The following is a 22328-nucleotide window of genomic DNA, read 5'->3' as shown; positions in this document are numbered from 1 at the left end:
TCTTTTATCTTTATAGCAGCAGAATGATGGTGCTGTATTATTTGTTGAATAAATAAATGAACAAACTAACAAAAAAGTTGGTCATAAAATCTGCTAAAAGAGCTAAGAATGAGGGCGCCTCATTGGCTCAGTGGGTTAAGCATACGACTCTTGATCAGCATACGACTCATGACTCAGGTCATGATCTCAACGGTTCACGGGTTTGAGCACAACGTCGGGCTCTGCGCTGATAGTGCAGAGCCTGCTTGGGATTCTTTCTCTCCCTCTCTCTCTGCCCTTCCCCCCCTCAAAATAAATAAATATTTTTTTAAAGAGCTATTAAGAATGTGGCATAATAGGTCAATTTAGCATTATGTAATTTACAGCAAACCACAGTTCAGACCATTTAGAATGCCTACTTGTTACTAAATTCCAAAAATAATTGTTAAGCACCCCCTATGGATCAAGCATTGGGGATGCACAAAAGATGCAAACACAGAAAAATCCCTAACCTCACGGAACTAGTTGCATCTTACTAAGTGAGGTGGGGAGGAATATGGTGTTTGCTCTGCATTGTAAAGCACACAAATGCTCTCAGTAGAAGGTTTCTTTCTGCAAGGATGCTGACACTGAGATCATGCCAGCTTGGACCAAAATGGCGGCAGTCTGAATGGTGAGTAGCAGTTTAACTGTGGATGTGCTCTGAGGTAAGAGCCAACAGAACTGACTGATGACTGGAAGTGAGGTTTGAGAACAGCGAAGAATGGACTGGAGCCTGTGCAACTGTGGAATGGAATTTGTGCAGGGTTTGGAAGCATATGACTTTGGAGAGTATGTAGATATATGAAGAGAAACTGTGAAATTAGGCCTTAAGTTTTAATAATCTGTTTTGTATCATTAAACTTCCCTTGGGCATATTTCCAATGATAATAACAGTCCCTTTGGCTTCTTAGGCAAATTGATAACACCAAATAGACGCATCTTGGACAACTGTAGCTAACACAGCTCCGTCAAGCACTGCCTGTTCCAGGCACCGTGTAAAAGCCCCTGTAATTTATTCTACAAAACTGTCTCAAATTCTTTTTTTAAATAACTAATGCAATGCAGCCAGTGCTAGAGGTTACAATGTCTGTGATTGTTAAAAACCACTTCAAAGCTCACATAATTATTGTCATTACAAAGATTAATAATTATACTTTGAATTTTATTGGATGATGACTTAAGTGTCAAAAGGACACGCATAAAGAAGCCAAAATTTTTATCCTGCCCTAGATCATAATCTGTTCTAAGGTCATAGGAGATGACCTTGACCTAGGAGTAAAAGACCATGGAGGAAGTGTGGGTGACCTAGAATGACTTAATCCACCTAAGACTAAAGCCTGAGATAGAACAGTAGAGAATGTGGGCTGTTGTCAGGTAGCTACCTAAACAACCTAAATAATCAGCTACTGTGCTTAATGGCTATAATTTGGGGTAAGGCTGGTAATAATGGTTTATTTTTTCATGTGTTGAAGTATATGTCTGCAAAACTTACTGAATTTGGGATTCAAGATATGAGACTGTTTACAAACATAGGATGCAACAGTAAGTCAGCATAATGACTAAGTCTCTTGCAGAATAATTTAGTGGTGGTCATGAAGAGTTATAACTTGGACTTTTGAGTTTTCATTGGGCAGAAACAAACCACTCTCACTGAGTCTGTGACGTTTCTTTTCTCTTCTAGACTCTAAGTAGTTTACACAATAAACAGTTATTTCCATAGTAGAAATGGCCAAGATGTCTAAGCTCTGAGGTTAACCTGTCATTATGGTTAGAAATCCAGGTTGCCATTCTTCCAGATTTTCACAGCCACACCACTTTTGACCTAGCTGCTGGAAACAGAAAAGTAAATATAGTTCCTTGACCTCTCAACAAAGGCAAAAATCAACACGCTCAGGTATTTATTTCACTGGCAAGTGATCCAGCACAAAGAGTCATTATGGTGGATTTGGATAATGACAAGACTCTACAAATTTTTTTTTCCAAAGGAAGATTTTAAGCAAGAGTTCATCCATACGTTGTCTCTGTCCTCTTATTTAGGACTCTGATATAAAGTACTGATTTGAAAATCTTATCCACTTCATAATTTATCAATGGCATCACATAATAACATGAAAACTTTTAGAATCGTAATTCACACCCCAAAATCAGACATCAGGCCCATGAGAGGAAATCTCATCACAAGCATATGTCGAAGGGAAGAATTCTTCCACTTAAAATTCCTTCATAACTGGGATGAGTCATTTCCTTCCCTATCTTGAAAATTATGTTTTAAACCCACCTCCTTCCATGTAACAAGACAGCTGTAACCCTTCCTAATCCCCACGGCATGGCAAGCATGGATTGCTCTATGGGGTCTGTATTTATAGCCTCTGGATATTTCTTGGGCACTGAATGACTAACTACCAGAAGAAAAGTCCTCTATATACACCCTCTCTGCTTCCTAGAAAGTGCTGAGTGTATGCACAGTCAAGCCCAAAAAGAGACCCTGTTCCACTATGAGGTCCTTTTTAGATTTTTATAACAAACAACATGAGTAGAAGGCAAACAGCGAGGGTTTAGACTTTAATTCTTTTTGTAATCTTCATATTTCGGTGTTGGTTTTTTTACACATGTGCACTACTGCAAACACAATATATTTTTAAAAATCCCTGAAGCAATCATGACAGGCAAGCATATAAGAACAGGGATAATCTGTTGAACTATAGAGTTAAAATTTACAAATTGGTAAAGGTCATATCAGATAAGAACTTCATGAAAAGAATGTCAAAACGGTACTCAAACGTTTTCTTTCTACACTAAAGAATCAAAGAGGCAGGAAAATTTAAAACCACTTGTCCCCCCCCCCCCCCAAAATCATCATTTCAAGCCATTTCCTGACATCCCTATCCATTAGTCAAATGACTCAAGTACACTGCTTTTGGGGTTCATATGCACTTTAAACATAAATTAGTATTCTGGTACAATAACGAATTCATTTCCACCATCCCTTTGTTCAAACCTTTCAACGTTCTTTTCAAAATCCATTTACGAAAGTCTAGTTTTCTACATGCTATAGACCAAATTGACCCGCCATAAAAGAAAAATTCAAACATGAAGTTTAGCTCACAAGCTGTACCAAGATTAGAAAACAAGATAAGTTGTCTCCTACCTATAGTTGTTATAACAGTGCCAGCAAAGAAGAAGGAACTTCCCAAATCCCAGTGACTGATTTGATTGGAGGTGTTTCCTAAAGGTATAATCCCTGCATTTATTGCTGCCACTATTTGCTGCAAGTTTAAAAAGAAATTTATCAGTACACACAAATCACACGGAGGCATCAAACAGCACATATTTCACCCTAGTTGACGAATTAGACAAAGAATCCATTTTAAGGCTTGTTTTTTCATTTGGAGTGTACAATACAGATTAAGGCTTTCTACTAAAGAATTTAATAAGTTACATGATAAGAAAATTGTATCTGATATCAAGTGAATGGATGTGTATGGAGCATATCATACTGCACCAATATGCATTTGTATCTCTTCTGTTAGCATATTGAGTGACTTATTTGAATCAACTACTATTTTTTTAGGAAGCAACACAGAGCAAAAATATTGCACACTTACAATTTAAATAATATATAAAAGCTTCATCAAAAAGCAGGTTATTTCCAAAGTGCTAATCATTTTGAATGTTTCAGCCAAGCCTGGTTTGTGTATAGCTGTAGAGTGTATATAACAATAAGATGCTTTTTTAAAAAGGCAATAGCAATTCACTATCAAACTTAAGTTACTCCATGTATATCTAGATTCTTAGAATCTCTGCAGATTCTTTATAAATTCGATTACAATCTCATAGCATCACCAAAATATCACCAAAAGCCCCTAGGTGACAATCAACAATATTCATATAGGGACACTAGGATCTGGACACTGCCTTGAGTGGTAAGGAGAGACAGACAGAAAGATGACATTATAATCTCCTAAATCATCAGATGTTGAGCAGAGGATAGGGATATCCAGAAGAACAAAACACAGAAGAGAACATGTTAGGAGAAAATTGTGTAGTAAAAGAGAGACATACGGATCGTAGGAAAAGGAGTTTTCTGCGTATAGTTTTAGAGATCTTTATCATTTAATTTCCAGATTTTAAAATTGGAAGGAGCTTCATTTGATAGACAAGGAAATTAAATACTGAGAGAGGTAAAGTGATTTGTTTAAGCTCAGTCTATTGGCAAGTGGACAAAAACTGCACTGTGAAAATGGAGGGCACTACCCCAGAAAGTTACCGTCAGATGGAAAAGAGCATGTAATCCAGAGCTGAAAATGCAATATAAAATTACATTTGTCTGATTTGTTTTACCTTATAAACTAAAACTTTAGTAGTTCTGTGTAAAGTTAATTAAATGGCCATGCTCTCTTAAAATTTTAAACAATATAGGGGCGCCTGGGTGGCTCAGTCAGTTAAGTGTCCGACTTCGGCTCAGGTCATGATCTCATGGTTTGTGGGTTCAAGCCCCGCGTCGGGCTCTGTGCTGACAGCTCAGCGCCTGGAGCCTGCTTCGGATTCTGTGTGTCCCTCTCCCTCTGCCTCTTCCCTATTTGCTCTCTCTCTCTCAAAAATAAGTAAACATTAAAAAAATTTAAAAAAAAATTTTAACAATATATATTTATTATAAAAAATTTAGGAAAATACAGAAAGGCATAACAAGAATAATAAAACTTATCCACAATTCCAGACTCCAGAGATAAACACTGTTAATGTATTAAAGTATCTATTCCTGGTGTTTTGCTATACTTTTTACATGGTTGGATTTATGAAATATATGAAACATATACTCTATTTTTACTTAATATTTTTCTATATGTAGTTTTTCTTTGTCATTACCGTATTTACTTAATCACTGCCAGATATGTAGGCATATAAGCTGTTCTAAAATTTCTTATTATGAAAAGTGCTGCTCTGAACATATTTATGTATAAATATATTTTTTTCATTTCTGAATACTTCATTGGGACAGATTGCTAGAAATAAGTTTGCCACATTAAAAACTATGAGTATTTGGGGGCACCTGGGTGGCTCAATTAATTGGTTAAGCATCTGACTCTTGATTTCTGCTCAGGTCATGATCTCACAGTTTGTGAGATGGAGCCCTGCTTCCCGCTCTGTGCTGACACTTCAGAGCCTCCTTGGGACTCTCTCTCTCTCTCTCTCTGGCCCTCCCTGGCTCACACGCATGCACGTGCTGTCTCTCTCTCTCTCTCTCTCTCTCTCTCTCTCTCTCTCTCAAAATAAATAAATAAACATTAAAAAAAGATTATGAATATTTTAACGTTCTTGATATATAGTAGCAAGCAGCTGTCCAGGAAGGTTGTTATAATTTACAACTGCACTCCCAACAATTTACAAGTGCTTAGCAATGCTATTACCTCTAATATTAATATTTTATCCTTAGTGAATTGATAAGAATTGTTTACATCTATATATCCTTTATCGTGTGTAAAGGTAAATAACAATGCCTCCTTTATTATCCATCAAATGTACACAAATATAGATAAATGCACATATATGCACACAGCACACAATGAAGCAAATTTTGAACATATTTCCACTGTTTGGATATATATGAAATCTATAAATTAATTAAGGAAACTGAACATTAATGCATAGAGAAACTTCCTATCACAGAACATGGTATGAATCTCCAGTGACTGAGTCCCCTTTAATTTCCTGAAATAAAGTACTTATATATGCTTCACATAGGTCTGTAAGGTTATTCTTAAGTATTTTATGTTTTTCCATTTTAAATTATAACTAGTCATAGCTGCTGAATACACAAATATATATTGCCTATTCTCTGCACTAGTAATTCTCATTTTTTTTCCTCAAAACCACTTTATAGTCTCAAAAGTTATTGAAGGCATCAAGGAGGTTTGTATATATGAGTTATAACTTTTGATATTTACTATATTTATTGGAATTTCTAATTTTCAAAACGTTTTTGATTAATTCATGTAAAAATAAAATAAGGCCATTATACATTAACATAAGTAACCTACGTTTATGAAGATTATTATGTTTTCCAAAACAACAAAAATAGTGAGAAGTGAGGCACTGTTTTGTAACTTATAAATCTCTTTTTTTTTCAATATATGAAGTTTATTGTCAAATTGGTTTCCATACAACACCCAGTGCTCATCGCAAAAGGTGCCCTCCTCAATACCCATCACCCACCTTCCCCTCCCTCCCACCCCCCATCAACCCTCAGTTTGCTCTCAGTTTTTAACAGTCTCTTATGCTTTGGCTCTCTTCCACTCTAACCTCTTTTTTTTTTCCTTCCCCTCCCCCATGGGTTTCTGTTAAGTTTCTCAGGATCCACATAAGAGTGAAACCATATGGTATCTGTCTTTCTCTGTATGGCTTATTTCACTTAGCATCACACTCTCCAGTTCCACCCATGTTGCTACAAAGGGCCATATTTCATTCTTTCTCATTGCCACATAGTACTCCATTGTGTATATAAACCACAATTTTTTTATCCATTCATCAGTTGATGGACATTTAGGCTCTTTCCATAATTTGGCTATTGTTGAGAGTGCTGCTATAATTATAAATCTCTTAAATATCCTGCTTGATAGAAAACATTTAGATTCTAATATATGCTTCTGTGTTCAACCTACTGGAGAGCACATCACATAGCCTCTGGAAAAACTCCACTGTAAACTCATGAGGCAATGAGAGCAGAAAAGGCAAAAACATCTCAGTATTTTCAAAAACATAGCTTTGACCACATCAAACCTCTGAAAGGGTCTTGGGACCACATCTTGAGAATCTGCTATATACTGAACTCGTATTTTTCTTTTGTTTTCTGATTTTGTTTTCTACCTGGAGAACCAAAGTAAGCAAGCATATAGCTTACAAATAATGGCATTTTATCTCTGCGTCTTCCAAAAGTTATGTTTTATTACCTTTCATCTCTTATTACATTGGCCAGCATCTCCGGAGCAATGTTAAATAAAAATAATTGAGAGCACATTTGTTTGTTTTTTGTCACATAAAAAGTGGTTTTAGTGTTTTATCATTAAATATATTTACTATTGGCAAGGAAATGGTATTTAATTAAATAATTACAAGAGCAGGCAAATAAAAGGGACACATAAACAGAACTTAAAAGCCTAAAAATGTCTTTGGAAATATTTTAAGATAGCAATAAACATACAAGGGATGTACACACAAACATTATAAGCACAGGCACAATAATCTCTAGCTTTGCAACTCCCAGGAAAACTAATGCTTCCAGTAAAAAAAAAAACAAGGAAAAGGAGGTTGGGATTTAGATAGATTATAACTGCATCCAAAGTATAGTTTTATATTTTAGAGACATTTCGTTAACACATTCATTTATTCAAAAATATTTACCAACTGTTTATGATGCTAGGTAATGGGGAAACAACAGAGAAGTAAAAAAAAATAAGGGTGATCAATTTATAAGTGAAAAAAGATAAAACACGTCTTTAGACTCCACCCTATTAAATAACATTATTTGATTACTAGATGCAAGCTAATTTTGCCAACAATTGACTTAAAACAGCCTACGTGGTCAGCCATTATTTTAGCCCATTCTTTTGCTTCTCAATGATGAGGTGCAACATTACCCAGACTCTGGGATAACATCCACAAGTTATTTAAATGCAAAGGAAGCAAATGTAGACTCAGAAACAGTAATGCTTGGCAATGTGTGGGTTGTAGATAGTTATCACAGAGCTTGAGATGGAACTGGTGACATGTCAGATCACTATGAGAATGAGTGTACCATGAGGTTCCTAAATTGGAATATTCTTACGATTTTATTTTATGTTTTTGTACAAGGTCTCTTGGTCAACAGCTACAAGAAACTGCATGCCCTTTGACAAGTGTACTGATATAGATCTAAGAGTCTCTGCAATTTCATCAATTCAGGCCATCAAAGCATTTAACAAATGCCTTCGTTAAAACTGTTTGTGCATGTGCCATATAATGTGACTAAAGTAACAATCATGTCATCAATAATAACTTTTGTGGACAATCGAGTCATGTTGATAAGTTACGAATAAATTGAATTGTTTAGATTAGAATAAAGGACATTTTGGTCCTATAAATTTCATCCTAACATATTATTACTTGAAGTCTTGATTAAGGAAGGGTTTCCAAACTTAAAATATACAATTAGAAACAGTATAAGACAATCTTGTTTGGATTCACATTTCATTTTTGCTCTTCAGTATATAGACAATCATAGAATGTGCGTTAAGAAAAAGAAGCTGAATACATGGTTCTACTCAAGAATATAAATTGTAACTTCAGAAACAGAGCTCTAAGAGCTTTATACTCACTGAGCTGATAAAGGTAATTACTCATAACAGTTATGATGAAAAATCCGAGTTCCATGACAGCGATGTCTTTAGAACAGAAATTCACAGAGTTCTACTGTGATTTTGTGCCTACTTGAATTGTAAGACGTTGATATCTCAATGTCATTTGGAGTTCTGGAACCATATTCAGCTTTGACACCAAACATTGATAGGACACACTTATTTGTAATTGTATGAGACTAACCTCGGAACGCAAGGCAATCATTGACTATCATGAAAATGTTCCCGTGAGGCCAATACCTAGGAACAACTTTTTCATGTGGTAAAAGGTACCTGACTAGCTATTTTGTCATTGAAGGAAATTATGTTGAAAATTAAGTAACCCTTCGTACCCATCAGTAAGTAACCCATCAGTACACCTGATGAATGTACTGTTTTCAGAGTGGGTTATATCATAGATCTTAAAACACAGGTCACACTGGAGGCTCTGATTTCGCTTTTTCCCCCTTTACTCAGATGCTCAGATGTTCATGCTCATCTAAACAATACAGAATGTTCTGAAGGAATGCCTTCTCCAAATTCCTCCTCTGTTAATATCGTAATCATGACTTCATTAAAATACATTTTCATACCTCTAATCCTAAAAGTAAAGTCACATTAAAGTTTTAAATGATGTAAAAATTCTAAACTGCGGGTATCAACTATTAGCTCCCAACCGGGTTATACCAATGATGTCTGTATCATTGACATATCATTGACGTGGCTCAATGATAACTTCTTTTGGCTGGGTATTTAAGATGGACTTCATGTTTTTCTCATATGGAAAAGAACACTATTTCCAATCATTGACATCAGGGGCCAAATCCAGTTATACTTACACTGGCATCTGTATTATTAAACAGTTCCTTAACGAGAAACATAAGTATTATCTTGCCAGATTTCCGTAAGGAATAATTACATATCTTTTTGTGCCACTATTTGCTCGTGGAGGAGCAAGTTTTATCCCGAGAGGGGCCTAGCCTTGAGGAAAAGAATTAAATCACACATTCACAACACCTCATCCGAACACTTCAAGTATGCAAGCAAGATTATTTTGAAAGACTTGAAGAGTCCATAATGAGAAAAGCGAAATAATAATTGATGCTCTCATTGCCAAAGAACTTTGTGAGAAGACATAGCAGTAGGTATCATTACTATGTATTGTTATACCACAAAAATAATCATCATCCATCAATTATACACTGTGACGTATGAGTACCGTTGCCAAAAGCTACAGGATCATTGTTGATCCCATTCTTAATCTTCTGGGTATATGTCAACACCATGATCACCTAATGTCAGATGATGTGAACTGCTTTCAAGGGTCCTGCTGATAAATCCAGAGACTATCTCAAGATGGCCTTTACTCTTACAGGCGCATAATTCACATACGTCACTGTGGAGCCTAGGCAACCCTGACTGGTATATTTAAATCAATGCAAAGTCACATTTGTTTGTGTATTTCCTAATAGTTTTTGTTTTGTTTTGTTTTTACAGTTTATACATTTAGAGAGAGACAGAGAGACACAGAGAAAGACAGACAGAGAGAGAGAGAGAGGGGGAGAGAATGAGCTGGGGAGGGGCAGAAAGAGAGGGGGACAGAATATCCAAAGTGAGCTGTGTGCTGACAGCAGCGAGCCTGATGCAGGGCCTGACCTCACGAACCGTAGGATCATGACGTGAGCTGAAGTCGGATGCTTAAAGAACTGAGCCACCCAGGAGCCCCTAAGAGTTCTTTTAAACTTGATTGGCCATATCTATCTGAAATGTTCTTTACAGATATAATTTGCACAAGAAGCCTCTCCTCTGATGTCAGTGACATGTGGTAGTCTTTAATCACTGGGACTGCTTCTTGGACATATCAGATTAGGTTCAACTGAAAGGGAGCATCATAGATCTTTACTGTAAACTTACATACAGAGGAATCCCATGCTACGTCCTTTGTATTACTGGGAAAAATGCCCAGAAACTATGGGCAGAAAATGCTTCTTCACTTTTTTGTCCTTTCATGGTATTCTGGAAGCTAAAGTAATGACACTGGCTTCCTCGCATGAGATAATATTTCTGTCAGAGTACCACTTGGGACCATTGACAGTCCAGTGAGGGAGGAAACAACTTCTTGAAAACCACACTGTATTACCATATTGATCCACAAGACTATCCTAGTCCAGCGGCAGCTCTCAGCTAATGACAGTACTAGGTTGAACCATATAAAATTGCCAATAGCTAAGCCCTTCTGGGTCTATAAGATGGTAATTTCATATTAGCATACAAGAGAATAGCATGTAATAATATGCTAACTTTCATTTCGGTGGGATATTTATTACTGCAGCATTAAAGCTAATTCCCATAAGCAGAAACTGTGAATATCAAATCAATCTATTACGTTCTTGCTTATAGTTCTATGTGAAGAATATATACATCTTAGATTGATTAAAACCCTGTATGGCTGAGAATACTGTTTTGAGAAAACATGGGCCAACTGATGAATTCTTATTGGGGATTCCAGTTGTGTCCAACTTTTGCATATATCTGAAAAGGCAGGAGTTTTATCTAATAGTTAAGATGTTTATATTTTGTAAAAGGACATTTATATATTCATCATTTGCTATCAAATATTGCATATAGTATACATTCTAGCCTCCAATTTGATAAAGGAACTTGAGACACATTACATGAAATTTAGTTTTTCAGAAATTCTAGTTATGCAGAGATAAAGCTTTTGTTTTAGCTAGGAAAAGTAGAGGAATCTACATAAATCCCTGAAAGAATGAGAAATTCCAAAATTACATTCCACAGTTAAATAAACTGTTATATGCAAGTATTGACAAAGGTTAGATTTTTAAACTAGCATCGATAATCTTTTTCCTTTGAGAAAATATATTACTGATTTCTGTGGAGAAAGAAAATGGAGTAGTACATTTGCATATTTTATACAGAACACAGGTGATTAAACCATTCTAAATTTAGAGTCTGGTAAAGAAGCAAGTTTTCAAGGTTTCTCCAGTGTATATCTTTTAAGTAAGAAAGGTAATGCTATGATGTTTTTAATCTACTGTTCTTGCTGGATACAATTTGAATCAGAATACATTTCATGTTTTTTTTTTTAAAGGCTTTAAAAATCTTTGAACGTATTTCCATGTAATCCATTACCTATGTTTAATTGCACATTAATTAGAAAAAAATTTTTTAATTATTTTTTTTAATTTTAGGGTGAGAGAGAGAGAGCATGAGTCAGGGGGAGGGGCAGAAGGAAAGCGAGAGAATCTTAATCAGGTTCCACGCTCAGTGTGGAGCAACCTGGACCCTGGAGTCATGACCTGAGCCAAAATCCAGAGTCAGACACTCACCTGACTGAGCCACGCAGGCATCCCCAATTAGACACTCCTTATAAAGAAGCATCCTTTTTTTAAAAAAACAAAAAACTTAATTCTTTCTTTTTTTTTTTTTTTTTAAAGTAAGCTCTACATTAAATGTGGGGCTTGAACTCACAACCCTGAGATCAAGAGTTGTGCACTCTACCAACTGAACCAGCCAGGTGCCCCCCAAAACTTAATTCCTATAACCTAAAAAAGGATAGTATTTCCTAAGGGAAGCAGTTTCCGCATAGTAGATGTTAGAAAGCACCTCTAAAAATAAACATCTTGCTTACCTTCCCATCTCTTTCCTTCTATTTACAGATTATACCATCGCACGTCAAAGCTATTTTTATACAGACTAATGAAATGTACAGCTTTTTTCTTGCTCTTTTTAAAGTGTAAATTTATTTCCTATTAGCAGAAACAAAAACTTAAAATCCAGAGTAGGAAAGAACAGGGAGTGAGAGATGGATGTCATCAACAGAGCCCAAAGCAAGAGGCATACTTCTTGGTATAAGAGCTGCCTTCCTTGGTTATATCCACTTTGGAATACAATTTTAATGGTAAAATTAATGTACAAATGACTGGATTTTGGAAAAATAAGAATAAAAAAATCACTCACAGTCCCTAAAATCATTTTTGAACATACATATATATTCAACTTTTGGTTTTGTTAACAATTATCCATTAAATGTGCTTTCAACTATATTCATATCACATAAGATTTCGTAAGGCATTTTGAAGCCATTAATACCTTATTTCATAGTCATCAATACCTCACTGAGTAGCTACATGTAAAATAGTTCACATAACCAACCTTCTACTAATGAATACATTTGGATGACTGTATCCAAGTTCGAATGACCATTGGCAAAGTTGTTATAGAGATGATTTATACATCAGACAAGGACGGAACATGAAACACTACAATTCTGTTATTCTCAAGGACGGAACATGAAACACTACAATTCTGTTATTCTTGGAGTCCTGCATGAAATCACACTGTGGTATAGAAAGGATAAAATGTGGTCAAGACCCTGAGTTCTTGCAACTCTGGAGAGCCAGAAAAATACATGTGAAGCAAGCATACTAAAATATGCATTCCCACAGCTGTGCATGCTTCCATATTTTCCTGGATTCCATATTATTTCTAGGGCATATTAATATTCTACCAGAATATTAATCTCTGTCTATCTTTCTGGCCCCTTCCACCTCATCTCAGCATAAGTACAGGCAGTAGAAAAGAGATTAATAAAAGAATAGGACAATATGGAGAAAGAAGGAGGTAGAACAAGAAGTCAGGAAGAAACAAAAGAGCAAGTGGGGGGCAGGGGGCGGGGGGAGATAAAAGATAACAAAGAAGAGACAGTTCTAGGAGAATAAGACAGGAACTTAATTCAAGTCATAGTCACTCTGTCTAGGAAGTTCTTTTAAAGGAGGTTGCCCTTAAAATAGGATGCAAGTAGGCAGAAAACTGAGATCAAGAAGACACAGTATCTAAGACAATATTTTTATACCATTTTGCCTGGGGCATGCCACACTAACCATCATTTATTCATGCGCTGTTTTAAAGGCCGGAAGTTCGAAACTGATGAGAAAAAGAAATGGCCCAAAATGACACAAAGCGAATTTTACTCTGTCAATTACGTGGATCCATAGAATTCCCAAATTTAGAGATTCTGATGGCTTTTTCAGTAAAACACCACTGATCTCTAATTCAGTTGGTTTTCCAGCACACTTAAGCCCATATTTCCATAACAGATACAAATTTAAACAAAAAAGTACTTTAACCTATATAAAAGTCATCACAGAGGAAATGGGGAAATTATTCGAGTCTCCACAGAAAAGCAACCCTTTTCTTTATTATAGGTTTTTAAAACAAATGATTTTTTTTTCTTGCCTTTTCTGAATTTGTAACTAAAAGATCATAGCAAGGACGGAAAATCTCAGGTTCTGAAAATGCACACGCACAGCCAACAAAGTGACCAACTAAGGAAATTTGTGTTTGAATAAATCAAACTTCCCATTACCAAAATCAGTCATCAGTAAGGGCAAAATATCACATTACTAGAATATTTCAATAATATTCGGATCGGCAGTTCCTCTGTTTCAGCCCCTCCCCATTAAATTTAATGTATTTCTTACTTCAACTGAGCTGACTCACTGCCATTAGTAAGTCTAAAAGAAATTACTATGCCTTCAGGTTCCAGGGAAAATTTCTTAATACACTGCAGGTTAGTTTACTAATGACTCGTTAACGTTACACAGAGAAAAGGAAGTCTGGCAAAACTGCTTAATATGTTTATATTTCTTGGCTCAATGTCACAAAATCAAGACAGCAAAAATAGTATATGAATAACTTCCCAAAACGTAGTGATTCATACCCATCCTGTCTGAGCTTCTTAGCTTTCCTCCAAGTTTTCCTCGTATTTCTCAATTACACACCCATACACTCACCAGTCGTAGCAAATACTGAATTGGTTGAAATCCATTTTCTTGAGAAACAGAACCTGATAGAATGTCTTATATTTTTCTAAGCCGACTGGAATGATAGAGCTACCCTTTGACACCTGTCCAGTAGTTATTGCACAAAAATGTAATTAAACCCTTCCCTCGGGCACCTCTCAGACTGATTTAAGAGTGTCACACACCACAATGCTCAGCACTGAAAACGAGCCTGGCATCTTTCCTCATGTTTTCTACATTAGTCATTCACATATGCGGTATTGTTCATCTTCATTCACACAAGGATACCAATCCCAAGAGCAATTTGGAGCACGGCAACCTTTGAAAGGGAAGATGCTTCAAAATCCACATGATAAGCATGACAGTGGAGGGTCTTCCTTCCTCAAAGATGCCATTGCTAGGGCAGTCTTTAGTCGGGGGTGGGGTCTAGTGCCTGGAGGCATATCAGGTTGGCCCAACATGCTTAGCGATCGTCACTTTTCCTGCCCCCAGACTCCTTCCAACCAAGCATGTGTTTATGTTGGTGGAACAAGTATGATAGGTTTAAACTGGGCAGGGAGAGACAGAGAGAGAGAGAGAGAGAGAGGGAGAGAAAAGTACATAACATGCAGTCACTGGCAGGTCCAGAGTGCTGGCATCAGGAGATGACTGAATACACCTAAGTGTCACTCAATTTTCATTTTTAATCACCTGCTGTATCTGCTGTGCATCTACTGGGTGTTCTCTAGATAGCTTTGTCTCCTTAAGGAACTATTTGGACTCAGCAGTGCAAGACTGATGTACTTCACCATCTCATAAAATTAACACTGTGACCATTACCAATATATATATATCACTTAACAGGAATCATATATACATATATACACATATACATACATATATACATACGTATGTGCATATACACACATATGTATATACATGTATATATGTATTATGTATGTGTGTGTATGTATGTGTATATATATATATATATATATAAAATTTACCTTCCACCGAAGCTGAAGCATAGAGAGACTAAACACATCACTAGTTCAAAGTAAGTAAAAATGATAATTAACCTAGAAAACCAGCCTCTCATCTTGGTGATACAGTTTAGCTGTACTGTGGCTTTGGTCAACTAGCTTTGGACATAGTTATCATTTATAGTATTGTTTTTATGTGAAATCACATGGGAAGTCCCAAGCAATAAATACATTCATAAATAAATTTTTAAAGAGAATCCAATCGTCAGTTTGAAGTTGGGTGAGCATTTTGTTTATTTTATCCCTTTGTGTCTAATGTATCCCAAACGGTCCTTAGGCCTTATCCTAAATGTTTACGTCACACACAGCTTCTGTGTCTAGTGTAATGCCAACTGCTCAAGAATTATTTGTGGTATATTTTGTGCTTACTGATTCCTAAGTACGCAGTGGTTACAATTGTGAACCGATGGGATACAACAACACGTCACAGTGAAGAGAGTAAGTTAACACTTGAGACAGCTAATCGCTCCGACCCGGCAGCACGTCTTCACTTGGCCCACAGAACGCCACCCTCTCTAGCTTTCTCAGACTCCCTGAAGGATGTCTCATTCCCTTCACCTTTGAGCCTCTGGTTCTGTTCTCCACCCATCTAACACTCCTAGGTGATTTCATTTAAACTCAAGGCTCTCGATATCATCAATATGCTGACACCTCCCAAATGTGTTGTTCATTCTGGACTGCTTCCCTACCTGGGTGTCTAAAAGGCAATTAAATTTTATATTTAAAAAATAATAATAAATAAATAAACATTAAAAAAATAAAAAGAATAAAACAACAACAACAACAACAAAGGCAATTCAAACCGACCATATGCCGGAATGAATTCCCAACCTCCTCCCTGAAACCCGCTCCACCTGAGTTTTCCTTGGGTCATTAATTGGCAGCTTTAGTTTTCCAGTTCTTAGAGCCCAAAACCTATATTTGGAAGGCACCATCCTTGACTTCTTTCCCTCGCACCTCACATCAAATTCCATGCCTCACATCAAATTCCATGAGCTTTAACTTCAAAATATCCTATTTAATCCCATCTCATCACATCCACTGCTTCTACTTCTGTCCTCATATAAGGCCACCACCACCTCCCTCCGGGTTCCAGCTTTGTCCACTTACATCTGTTCCTCCCAGGGTAACCACGGCAATGCCTTTAAGTCATAAGTCAGATCATGTACTTGCCCTTCTCTCTACCTGGAATAACTTCCCTCAGTATCCACAAGTCTATTCACAGTCGACTATTTATTGTTTTTCAGGTTGTGCTAAAATACATGAATTCCTTCATTTGCCAACTTAATTGGCCCAGACAGCAATTCTGTAGCATGTAGCCTCTATTACTTTTTGAAAACACTCAGAATTGCTTGAAATTACCTTATATGCTTATTAGTTTACTTATTTTTTGTTTCCATAATTGTAAGAAACTTACTTGAGTTGCTCTTGGCTTTAAAACCCATAACCTCAAGAGAGGAGAGATGATATCAGCAAAATGGTGAAAGAGGAAGCCCCCAGATCCACCTCCTCCAACAGAGATATTGGGTCAACAGTGCACAGACCAATTCCCTTAATGAGAAATCCAGAAATCAGTTAAGAGGCTCCTGAACTCCAAATGAGCACAAAACCAGTCACATCAAAGATGGGAGGAAAATTCACTCCCCCTAGTTTAGCATGGTGCAACTGTGAGAAAACTCCTAGCCCCCAGCTTCTCCCTGAGTAGGCAAAGAGTTGGATTAAGGGGTTCTGGACTAAGGGGTACTGCTCAAGGGATTGGTTTTTGCCTTGCTATGTCAGAGTACTGATGAAGCCTGGCACCCTCTAGATGCCTAGGGGACAATGACAACACTATGAGCTAGGTGGCTTGCTTCTGCTCCAGAGGACCTACAGTCTAGCAGACATGGGCCAGTAGAGCTTGGCAACCTCTCCCTTAGGGAAAAAGGGAAAAGTGGAGCATGTGTCCAACACTCTGGCTTTTGAAGGGGCTACACAAAGGATTGGTTTATGTCTTGCCCAACTCAGAGCACTGGCTGACGGGATACAGTCTACTCTAAAAACTGCAAGACCACTGAGAATAACAAAACCCTGGGAGGCTTGCAATAGCTCAAGAAAAATTGCAGTACTTCAGACAGACACCAGAGGTAGCAAGAGATTACAAGCTCCTGAAAAAAAAGAAACTGGCAAATCCATGTAACTGGGAATTTACATGCACAAGTTCAGAGAAACACATCCACAGAAAAGACATGAGAGGCCTATAGAATCTCAAGGGAGAAAGCTTCTCCCTGTACATAGTCAGATTGTAAAGACTGAGAGAGGTGGCTGTTTTACCAAATGTGTAGATCACAACACAAAATTACAAGGCATATGAAGAAATAGGAAAGCACGATTCAAAGGAACAAAATAGATGTCCAGAAATGAACACCGAAGAAACAAAGGTATATGAATTACCTCAAAGAATTCAAAAGAACCGTCATAAAGATGTTCAGTGGGTTCAGAAAGCAATGCATGAAAAAATGGGAATATCAACAAAGAGATGGAAAATATAAAAGAAAACTAAACAGAAATTTAGGAGCTGGAGAACACAATAACCCAACTGTAAAATCTCTTAGAGGAATTTAACAGCAGACCTGATTGAGCAGAAGAATCAGAGAACTCCAAGGCAAGACATTTGAAATTATCCAGCCAAAGGAACAAAAAGAAAGACAATGAAAAAGAGAGAAGAAAGTTTAAGGGATTTATGGTCTACCATCAAGCTGACTCAAAGTCATACACCCAAAGTTCCAGAAGTAGAAGAGAAAAAGAGGAAAGGAGCTTTTCTGAAGATATAATGGCTGAAAACTTCCTAAATCTGTGGAAGAAAATGAACATCCAGGTTCAAGAAGACCGAAAGACTCCAAATAGAATGAATTATAAAAGTCCACACCAAGGCACATACAATCAAATTGTTAAAAGTCAAAAACAAAGAGACAATTTTGAAAGCAGCAAAACAAAAGTAACTCATTGCATGCAAGGGTGCCCCTGTAAGACTATAAGCATATTTCTCAGCAGAAAACCTGTAGGGCAGAAAAGAATGGGATGATAGGTTCAAAGAAAGAAAAAACTGCCACCCAGGTTTACTATACCTGGTAAAACTGTCCTTCAAAAATGAAACATAAATGTTTTCCTGGATAAACAAAAGCTAATGGAGCTCATGACTCCTCAACCTGCCTTATAAGAAATGCTAAAAGGCATCCTTCAAGTTGAAGTAAAAGGCTGTTAAAGTGCAACAATAAAGTACATGAAAGTATGAACGTAACTGGTAAAGATAAATAGGTAGACAAATATAGAGTACCGTTGAACTGTAATGGTGATGCATAACAGTTTCAATTGTGATATAGAAGTTAAAACATGAGTATACAAAATAACTGTAACTACAAAAATATGTTCATGGATACAAAATTAAAAGTCTTATTTGTGACCTCAATAACACAAACTTTGGTGGGGGGAAAAAAAGAAGAGTTTGGTATGCAATTGTAGTTAAGTTGTTATCAGCTTAAAATAGAGTGTTGTAACAACAACATGTTTTATATAAACACAATGGAAACCGCAAAGATAATACCTACAGAAAATTTTCAAAAGAAAAGGATAAAGAAGTTAAAAAAAATCATTACACAAAAAGCATCAAAAACAAAGAAGATAGCAAGAGAGGAAAAGAGTGATAAAAAAGCTGTAAGACCAACAGGATACAATTAACAAAATATTAATAGTAAGTTCTTTCCTATTGGTAATTATCTTAAATGTAGATGGGTTCAAAGATATAGTCAAAAGAGACACCGTGGCTGAATGGATTTTAAAAAAGATTCAACAATATGCTGTCTATAAGAAACTACTTTAGGTTTAAGGTGATATACAGACTGAAAATGAAAAAGTAGAAAAAGATTTTCCATTCAAATGGTAGCATGTATGGCCATACTTATATAAAACAATATAAACTTTAAGTCAAAAACTGTCACAAACAACAAAGAAGGTATTATATAATGATCAAAGGGCCAATTCCCTAGTAAGATGTAACAATATAAATATATATGCACCCAACATCAGAGTGCTCAAATATATCAAGCGACCACTGACAGAACTGAAAGAATAAATAGACATACAGAGACAATAGACAATAAATAGACAATAACGAGAGATATCAATGCCCCATTTTCAATAATGGATTGAATATCCAGACCAAAGATCAATAATGAAACAGAAGACATGAACAACATTATAAACCAAATGGGCCGAACAGACATATACAGAACCTACCAGTCAACAAAAAATACACACACACAAAAAATAATAATACATGTTTTTCTTAAGTACACACAGAATCTTTTCCAGAACAGATTACGTTAGGTTCAAAAAAAGTCTTAACAAATTCAAGAAGACCAAAATCATACCAAGTATCTTTTCTGACCAAAATGGAATGAAACTAGAAATCATTCAGAGGGAAAACTGGATAATTTACAATTATGTGGAACTTAAACAACACACTCCTGGATAACCAATGGGTTGAAGAAGAATCAAAAGGGAAATTAGAAAATGTCCTGAGACAAATGGAATGAAAACAGAGCATAATAAGACATATGAGTTGCAGCAAAAGTAGTACTAGGAGGGAAGTCTATAAGCAGTAAACACCATCATTAAAAAAGAAAGATCTCAAATATTAAGAACCTAACCATACACCTCAAAGAACCAGAAAAAGAACAAACTAAACTAAAAATTAGCAGAAAGGAGGAAATTGTAATAAAGATTACAGCAGAAATAAGTGAAATAGAGAATGAAAAACCATAGCAAAAATAAGAGGGTTTTTTTTAAGATAAAAGAAATTGACAAATCTTGCTAGACTAAGAAAAACACAAGGAATCTCAAATTAAATAAAATCAGAAATAAAAGAGTGGACATCACAACCAATGCCACAGAAATATAAAGGATTATAAGAAACTACCATGAAAAATTATACCCAACTAATTGGATAACTTAGAAGAAATAGATAAATTCCTAGAAACAGACAATCTGCCAATACTAAATTATGAAAAAACAAAATATATACATACCTAAACTAGTAAGTAGATTGAATCAGTAATCAAAACCTCCCAACAAAGAAAAGGTCAGGGCCAGAGGATTCACTGATGAATTCTACTAAACATTTAAAGAATTAACACCAATCCTTCTCGGACTCTTTCAGAAAACTGAAAAGGAGGGAACATTTCCAAACTCATTTTACAGAAGCAGCATTACTCTGATACCAAAGCCAGACAAAGACACTATAAGAAGAAACTATAGTCCAATATCTCTGATGAATGTAGATGCAAACATCTTTGACAAAACACTAGCAAATTGAATTCAACAGCACATTAAAAGGATCATACACCATGACCAAGTGGGATTTATTGCTGAGATGCAAAGACGTTTCAATACGTGAAATTTAATCAATATGATACACTGCATTAACAGAACAAAGGATAAAAATCACGATTGTCTCAAGAGAAAGAGAAAAAACATTTGACAAAAGCCAACAACCTCTATGATAAAAATTCTCAGCAAACTAGAAATAGAAGAACATTAGCTCAACAAAGTAAAGGCCATATATGAAAGTCCACTCCTAACATCATCCCCAATAATGAAAAACTGAAAGTTTTTCTTCTAAGATCAGGAACAAGGCAAAAAAAAACCTCACTCTGACTACTTCTATTCAACAAAGTACTAGAAGTCCTCATGAGAGCAATACAACAAGAAAAAGAAATACAAGGCATTCAAATTGGAAAGGAAGAAGTCAAAGTATTTCTGTTCAAATTCCATGATCTTACATGTAAAAAAACCCAAAAGATTCCACAAAAAAACTGCTAGTACTAGGAAATGAATTCAACAAAGCTACAGAATACAAAATCAACATAAGAATCACTGTGTTTCTATACTAACAGTGAACAATCCAAAAGGAGATTAAGGAAACTTTCCCATTTACAATAGCATCAAAGAGAATAAAATACTTAGGAATACATTTAACAAGGCAGTGAATGCTTTGTATAATAAAAACGATTACATTTGCTTGAAGAAATTAAAGAAGACAAATTAGTGGAAAGATATCCTATGTTCATGGATTAGAAGACTTAATATTGTTAAAATGCCCATAATACCCCCAAATATCTACATAGTCAATGCAATCCCCATTAAAATCTAAATAGCATTTTTTTTTTTGCAGGAAAAAAAAAAATCCTAAAATTCATATGGAACTACAAAGGACTCCACATAACCCAAACAATCTTGAAAAAGAACAAAGCTGGAGGCCTCACACTTCCTGATTTCAAAACATATCACAAAGCTACACTAATCAAAACAGTTTGAAACTGGCAAAACAAGTATAGACCAATGTTACAGAACAGAGGCCAGAAATAAACCCATGGTCAAATGAGCTTCAACAAGAGTGTCAGGACTATAAATGGGGAAAGGACAGTCTCTTTGGCAAACAGTGTTGGGAAAACTGAGCATCCACATAGAAGATAATAAAATTGGACCTTTATCTTACATCATACATGAAAATCAACTCAAAATGGATTAAGGACTTAAGTGTAAGATCTGAAACTATAAAACTACTGGAAGAAAATATAGTAGAAAAGCTTCATACCACTGGTCTTGGCAATGATTTCTGGGAAATGTTGCTAAAACCACAGGCAACACAGGCACCTGGATGGCTCAGGCGGTTGAGCATCCTACTTTGGCTCAGGTCATGATTTTGTGGTTCATGAGTTCGAGCCCCACGTTGGGCTCTGTGCTCACAGCTCAGAGCCTGGAGCCTACTTCGGATTCTGCGTCTCCCTCTCCCTCTGCCCCACACCTGCTTGTGTTCTGTCTCTTTCTGTCTCTCAAAAATGAATAAACATTAAAAAAATAAAAAAAAACCCACAAGCAACAAAGAAAAAATAGACAAGTGGCACTTCATCAAATTAAAAAGCTTCTGCATAGCAAAGGAAATAATCCATGGAGTGAAAAGTCAACTGCTGAATGGGAGAAAATATCTGCAAACCATATGTTGGGAAAAGGCCAATATCCAAAATATATAAGGAATTCCTACAACTCAATAGCAA

At 36.1% G+C, this 22328-nt stretch overlaps 1 protein-coding gene across 3 annotated transcripts in view; it reads right to left on the bottom strand.

The window, feature by feature from the left end:
* The window catches only part of KCNK2 (potassium two pore domain channel subfamily K member 2), a 193860-nt gene that overhangs the window by 81286 nt on the left and 90246 nt on the right, over nt 1-22328 (bottom strand). For all 3 annotated transcript variants that reach the window (XM_019428271.2, XM_019428280.2, XM_019428261.2), the window contains exon 3: nt 3170-3287. In XM_019428271.2, coding sequence (XP_019283816.1) covers nt 3170-3287 — 118 coding nt within the window. The remainder of the gene's footprint in view (nt 1-3169; nt 3288-22328) is intronic.

Source organism: Panthera pardus, unplaced genomic scaffold, assembly GCF_024362965.1.
Source record: "Panthera pardus isolate Hobbes unplaced genomic scaffold, ASM2436296v1 HiC_scaffold_21, whole genome shotgun sequence".
NCBI lineage: Eukaryota > Metazoa > Chordata > Mammalia > Carnivora > Felidae > Panthera > Panthera pardus.
This window is presented reverse-complemented; position numbering and strand designations above follow the sequence as displayed.